The sequence below is a fragment of the Babylonia areolata genome, chromosome 7 (assembly GCF_041734735.1).
Source record: "Babylonia areolata isolate BAREFJ2019XMU chromosome 7, ASM4173473v1, whole genome shotgun sequence".
Taxonomy (NCBI): Eukaryota; Metazoa; Mollusca; class Gastropoda; order Neogastropoda; family Buccinidae; genus Babylonia; species Babylonia areolata.
In genome coordinates, this window is record NC_134882.1 from 14,806,467 (window position 1) to 14,813,914 (window position 7,448).

The following is a 7,448-nucleotide window of genomic DNA, read 5'->3' on the forward strand; positions in this document are numbered from 1 at the left end:
CTGTGTCGTGTCGTTAGAGTGAAAAGTCTGTCGGCGGCGTTCGTACTGGTGTTTGTCACTGCCTTCCTACTGCAGTGTGGCGATGTCGAGTCCAACCCCGGCCCTCCAAAGAAACAAACGACTCTACGGTCTCCTGCGTCCCGATCTTCGATTTCCGCAAGTGACAGCACGGATGAAGTCTCCCTGGCTGATGTAATGAAAATGTTGACATCACACACAGGTATGTTGACAGGTATGGACAAAAAGATGACGAATATTGAAGAGAAGATGACAACTTTTGAAACTCAAATGAGTAAAATGCAAACAGAAATCGACGAAGTCCGCAAAGAAAATAAGGAACTGAAAGAAAAGGTGTCTAGTTTGGAAGAGAAACTTGACGATCAAGAAAGCAGAGGCAGACGAAAAAATCTCATCTTTTACGGTATTCCCACTCCCCCAAATCGTGCTGAGACGTATGCTGACTGTGAAGAAGCTGTCAAGGATGTTTTGAGGAACAAGATGGGGATACAGGAGGAGATTCCCATGGAACGAGCACATCGTCTGAAGGGAGGGAGGGGGGGAACACGCCCGATCATTGTTCTGTTCGAAAAGTACAAACACAAAGAAAAAGTGCTGTCAGAATGCAAGAAACTGAAAGGAACGGACGTGTTTGTGTCTGAAGACTTTACCCTGAAGGTGAGAGAGAAGCGCCGTCAGTTACTGCCTTTCCTGCGAGAGGCCAAGTCTGCCAACAAGAGAGCATTTCTGCGCTTCGATTCCCTGGTCGTTGAAGGCAAGCACTACGTCTACGACGCTGAAGCCAGAGGTCTGCGTGAAAAGACGGTAAACATGTGACGGGCCGGCCGGCATGATCACGGTGTACCTGCAAGGAGAATTTCTGATTGTCCCCCTCCCACTGGTGCTATTACCGAGTTTGTAAATGCTGGTCATGACAAATGTCGAGATGTTTCATATGCATGTGATAATTCAACAAAAACAAACTGCACACAACACATTGCACATTTACAAACGGATTCTGAAAACACACATACGGACACACATTCATATGCATCCTCACATAACAGGAAGAGTAACACGCCTCAGTTAAACATAACACAGGAATTCAGTGTAACCAAGCATGTGCCTGTGCTCCAGATTATGGCATGGAATGTACAGGGGCTCTCTCAAAAGTTAAAAAATGTTTCGTTTAAAACTTTTTGTGAAAGTTTTACAATTTTTTCATTTTCTGAGGTTTGGTCGTGTAACCAGAGTGATATTGTAAACACATTTCCCGACTATGCTGTGTTCATTTCTTCCCGTGCAAAGCGAAAAAGAGGTGGTGTTGCCGTATGTATTCGTAAATCAGTTGCAATTCACGTGGAACAACTGTTAAAAACCGAAGAAGATTGTGTATTCATTAAAATTGACAAGTCGATTTTGAACTGTTCTTTTGATACTGTCGCTGTATTTGTCTACATTGCTCCCCAACATTCTGTAATATATGATGATGACGCACATGAAGGTTTGGATAAGTTGGACAGTAATTTGTGTAACATTATGCGTGAGTACCCTGATTCAACCTTATTATTATGTGGTGATTTTAATGCCAGAACAGCAGACTTCTCTGACACCGACGTTTTTGACGAAGACAGACATATTGAACCGTTAGCTGACATTCAAGATATTCTTTGTGACACTCCGCAACCTTCTCGTAGATCAAAAGACCGCAGTTCTAATGGATTTGGTTTAAAACTGATTGATTTGTTAAAAGAATACAATTTGTTTTTTGTCAATGGACGAACAGATAGTGACCGGGAAGGGGAGATAACCTGCATTGCTAATCACGGTATGAGTGTTGTTGATTACTGTATTGTTTCAAGACCACTGTTTGACTTGATTACTGACTTCAAAGTTGTTGACAGATGCGAATCTGACCACTTTCCTATCGTAACGACATTTTCTTCGGACTGCCTGACTGATACAGATAATTTTCCAGACGATGACGATATAGCTATGGAAGATTTATGCAAGTTTTTATGGAAGGATTCTTCTTATGAATATATTTGTCAAAACACAGATACAGAATTTGAAAACTTTTTATCAGCAGTGGAGAGAGGTGTTGATGCAGGGTCAGATTATCTCATTGACCTGTTGCAGCGAGCAGCTGATAAATGTCAACACAGAGAGGCAAAGCAGGAAACACGTGCACAACCTTCGTGGTGGGACGAAGATTGTGAGTGTGCCAAAACTGATAAGTACAGGCAACTGAATATGTGGCGATTTTCCAATAAACTTGAAGATTTGAACCAGTACATCAATATGAAAAAAGAATTCAAAACACTTTGCAAAGAGAAACAGGAGCAACAGAATAATGAAATACTAAGAGATCTTAATGATGTTTGTAATGACAAAAACTCTAAATCATTCTGGCAAAAAATTAAATCTCTCACGAGTGTAGCATCGAATCGTTCTTGCACGATCAGTGCTCGTTCATGGTATCATTACTTTCGTGATCTGTTAAATCCTGAAAAAGAAAACGTCGATTCTGAATTTTGTCAGGAAATGGAAAATGTTGTAAAGAGCCACAATTCTAATAACTGTGAAAATTGTCAGAGAGCGCAAGATGACCTTGATAAAGAAATTACTGAAGACGAAATTCGTCAAGCTATAAAGGGTATGAAGAAAGGTAAAGCCTCTGGTCCGGATGGTATACCACCTGATGTGTTTCATGTTGCTTCTGATGTTTTAATCAAGTATTTGCTGGTGTTATTCAACCGAGTTTTTGAAACTGGACAATACCCAGAGAGTTGGACAAAGGGACTGATTTTCCCATTGCACAAAAAGGGTGATCACAGAAAAACTGAAAACTATAGGGGAATATCGTTGTTAAACATTATAAGTAAACTATATAGCAGTGTTCTGAATAAAAGACTTAGTGCTTTTTGTGATGCGAACAGAAATATTCCAGAAGCTCAAGCCGGTTTTAGAAAGGGATATTGCACTACTGATAATATATTTTCACTGCAATCATTGATTCAGAAATACCTTACAAAAAAGGGAGGTCGTTTTTATACACTTTTTGTTGATTTCTCCAAGGCATTTGACAGTATCGAAAGATCCAATTTACTCTATATTTTACTTCAGAAGGGAATTCATGGAAAGATGTTTCAAACACTTTCAAGCATGTACAAACGAGTGAAGGCAGCCGTGAGAGTTGGGAATAATGTCACTGAATATTTTGAGTGCATGTCAGGGGTTAGACAGGGTTGCATTCTCAGTCCTCTTCTGTTTTCTCTTTTTCTGTCTGAATTACAAAGTGCATTGATTAACAACGACACAAGGGGCATTGATGTATTTTCAGATCAAAATTTAATGGGAATTCTGCTTCTGATGTATGCAGATGATATCGCACTGGTTTCTGACTCGGTGATTGATCTCCAGAAGAAAATAGAATGTCTTGAACAATATTGTCGTAGATGGGGCCTTAAAGTGAATATGGATAAAACAAAGGTAGTTGTTTTCAAGAACGGTGGTTTTCTTAGAGATTGTGAAAAATGGTGTTATGCTGGTAAACAGATCAAAGTTGAACCCAGTTACAATTACCTAGGAGTAATTTTTTCTGCCACATTAAACTGGTCCAAATGTGTTGATAATCTTTCGGGAAAGGCACTCAGAGCTGTAGCAGGGATTAAAAGACTGTATTTTAAGTTACAATGTGTGCCAGCTGATACTATTTTCAAAATCTTTGATGTCAAAATCAAACCAATTTTGTTGTATGGCTCCGAGATATGGGGTTTCCAGCGCTACGAAGCCATCGAAAAGGTACAAATAAAACTATGTAAAATGATTTTGGGTGTGGGTAGAGATGTTAAAAATAACATTGCCACTGGAGAGTGTGGTCGGTTTCCCGTTTATGTTGATGCTTATGTGCGGCTTATCAAATATTGGTGTAGACTTATCAATTTATCCCAAGACCGATACCCAAAACAATGCTATGATATGTTACTCATGCATGATTACAATGGAAGACACAACTGGGCAACTCAAATAAGGACTATATTGTGTAAATTTGGATTCGGGTATGTATGGGCAATGCAAGATGCGGGTAATATTGAATATTTTCAAAGGATATTCAAAGACAGACTAGAAGATGATTTTCGCCAAACCTGGCATGAATCTGTTGTGAAAGAAGGTGACTACTGTTTATATCATCCAGAAATTATAAGAGCTAGTTACATTGGTGAGTTAGACAATCATGAGCATCGTCGCGTTCTATGTTTGATTAAATCAAACCGTCTACCACTTGATGGAATCCCTCGTTTTGGTCATCGTTTGTCAGATCCGATTTGTAAATATTGTAATTTGAATAATGTTGAAGATATAGTACATTTTCTTTTTGTTTGCCCCAGATATGCAACACTTCGTAAAAGATATATTCCACTTTATTATCATCGTTTTCCATCATCTTTTAAAGTTCAGTTGCTATGTAGAAACCTAAGTGGGAAGTTAGCCTTCAAAGTTGCTATGTACATTTGTGGATCTTTGAAACTTAGATGTAACACTTAATGTTTGATGTCTGTATGCTCACCTTGTGCTGCTTATCCCATGTAGATTTTCACTTCTCCTGTCCATATGGGCCAGATGGCCTGAAAAGACTGCATTAAAATTATTGTTGTTATTGTTATTGTTACTCACACACACACACACACACACACACACACACACACACACACACACACACACACACACAAAATGAATTTGACTTAAGTCATGCTTGTCATTACAACCAATAAGGACGATGATAAAAACACAAAAGAAACAAACTGGAAGTTAGAAGACAGAGGAGAACAGGTAAGTCTCATAGAAACCAAGACACAGAGAGAGAGGGAGAGACAGAAATTCAGATTCAGATGGCTCATCCATCGCCCCACATGAACAAGGAGCGATAACAACATGAATCTAAGTCACCAAAAACTGTAGCAGTTGATTATGACAAAACTACCTCTCTTAAGTGAAAAGCTTTGAATAAATATAATGCCAAATTACGTATAACCCCGTCATCCGTAGATGCCATCAGCACTTTGAATCGAAATAAACATGGATATTTTCAAGAGACAGACACAGAGAGAGAGGGAGAGAGAGAGAGAGGAATTCAGATTCAGATGGTTTGTACATTAAGGCCATAGCCCGATATAAACGAGAGGCGATAGAAACATAAATTTATGTCAACAAAACTGCAGCAGTAAATTATGACATAACTATATCTCTTAAGTGAAAGGCTTTCTTTGAATATAATGCCAAATTACGTATGACGGGCGCAATATCCAAGTGGTTAAAGGGTTGGACTTTCAATCTGAGGGGTCCCGGGTTCGAATCTCGGTAACAGCGCCTGGTGGGTAAACGGTGGAGATTTTTCCTGATCTCCTAGGTCAACATAATTATGTGCAGACCTGCTTGTGCCTGAACCCCCTTCGTGTATATACACACGCTGAAGATCAAATACGCACGTTAAAGATCCTGTAATCCATGCAAGAGTACGGTGGGTCATGGAAACAAGAACATGCCCAGCATGTACACCCCTGAAGACGGAGTATGGCTGCATACATGGCGGGAAAAAAACACAAAAAAACGGTCATACACATAAACTGTCTGAGTGTGTATGTGTGCGTGCCTGAAATCTGATTGAATGACACGGAAAACGAATGATGAGCGCTAAATAGCAGCCGTCAGTCGGCTCTACCCAGGTAGGCAGACTGTTGTACAAATGACCCTGTGTTTGTAAAGCGCTTAGAGCTTGGTCTCCGACCGAGGATAGGCGCTTTTTTTTTAATATCCATATCATTCATTCATTCATAACTCCGTAACCCGTAGATGCCATCAGCAAATTAAATCGAAATAAATATGGAGACCGAGAGAGAGAGAGAGAGAGAGAGAGACAGCGACAGAGAGAAAGAGACAGACAGAGAGACACATGAACAGAGATGAAAACACTCACAGACAGACGGGGGGGGGGGGGGGGGGGGGGACAAGAGACACGCAAACAGACAAAGACCGATTAACAATGACACTGACATGTTATGTGATTGTCAGTTCAGCGAACAAAGCCATTGGAGATTGTTGTCAGTAAAGCAAGCAGTCAAAGCCATCCATGTTAGACATTAAGGAGAGGATGTGAGAGAGTTGTGGGGGTGGGGTGGTTGGTGGTGGAGGTGGGAAGTGGAGCAGGGGGAAAATGTGGTGTGTGTGTGTGTGTGTGTGTGTGTGTGTGTGTGTGTCTGTGTGTGTGTGTGTGTGTGTGTGTGTGTGTGTGTGTGTGTGTGTGTGTGTGTGTGTGTGTGTGTGCGGAAATCTCACACAGTGACTATGTAAACAGATCTCAAGACTCGTGAGTGTATATGACCGTCCTCAGCGCGAGTTCTCAATCAATCTTCCACTACCCTCGAAATTCTTATCCCACACTTAACAAAACCCAAACCCCACCTCTCTCTCTCTCTCTCCCGCTCCCGCCTCTTCTATCTCCGCTCTCTTATTCTCATTTATTCATTCATTCATTCATCCTCCCTGTCTCTGTCTCCTCCTCTCGCCACCCTCCCCCCTCTTCCTCCTCCTCTTTCTCTCTCTCTCTCTCCCTCCCTCTCTCTCTCTCCCTCCCGCCTCTTCTATCTCCGCTCTCTTATCCTGTCATTCATTCATCCCCCCTGTCTCTGTCTCCTCCTCTCGCCACCCTCCCCCCTCTTCCTCCTCCTCCTTCTCTCTCTCTCTCCCTCCCTCTCTCTCTCTCCCTCCCGCCTCTTTTATCTCCGCTCTCTTATCCTCTCTCATTCATTCATTCATTCATCCTCCTTGTCTCTGTCTCCTCCTCTCGCCACCCTCCCCCTCTCTCCTCTTCCTGCTCCTCCTTCTCTCTCTCTCTCTCCCTCCCTCTCTCTTTCTCCCTCCCGCCTCTTCTATCTCCGCTCTCTTATCCTGTCATTCATTCATTCATTCATTCATCCTCCCTGTCTCTGTCTCCTCCTCTCGCCACCCTCCCCCTCTCTCCTCTTCCTGCTCCTCCTTCTCTCTCTCTCTCTCCCTCCCTCTCTCTTTCTCCCTCCCGCCTCTTCTATCTCCGCTCTCTTAACCTGTCATTCATTCATTCATTCATCCTCCTTGTCTCTGTCTCCTCCTCTCGCCACCCTCCCCCTCTCTCCTCTTCCTGCTCCTCCTTCTCTCTCTCTCTCTCCCTCCCTCTCTCTCTCTCCCTCCCGCCTCTTCTATCTCCGCTCTCTTATCCTGTCATTCATTCATTCATTCATTCATCCTCCCTGTCTCTGTCTCCTCCTCTCGCCACCCTCCCCCTCTCTCCTCTTCCTCCTCCTCCTCATCTCTCTCTCTCTCTCTCTCTCTCTCTCTCTCTCCCTCCCGCCTCTTCTATCTCCGCTCTCTTATCCTGTCATTCATTCATTCATTCATTCATCCTCCTTGTCTCT

The 7,448-nt window shown here is 42.3% G+C and overlaps 1 protein-coding gene across 1 annotated transcript; it reads left to right on the forward strand.

The window, feature by feature from the left end:
• The first annotated feature begins 297 nt into the window (after positions 1–297).
• Positions 298–834, forward strand: LOC143284346 (uncharacterized). Its single transcript, XM_076591056.1, has one exon. It carries the CDS (start codon positions 298–300, stop codon positions 832–834), a length of 537 nt encoding a protein of 178 aa, XP_076447171.1.
• The last annotated feature ends 6,614 nt before the right edge of the window (positions 835–7,448 follow it).

What these genes read in the sequence shown, in the direction of transcription:
- LOC143284346 (XM_076591056.1), top strand. Translation starts at nt 298, where the DNA reads ATGCAAACAGAAATCGACGAAGTCCGCAAAGAAAATAAGGAACTGAAA.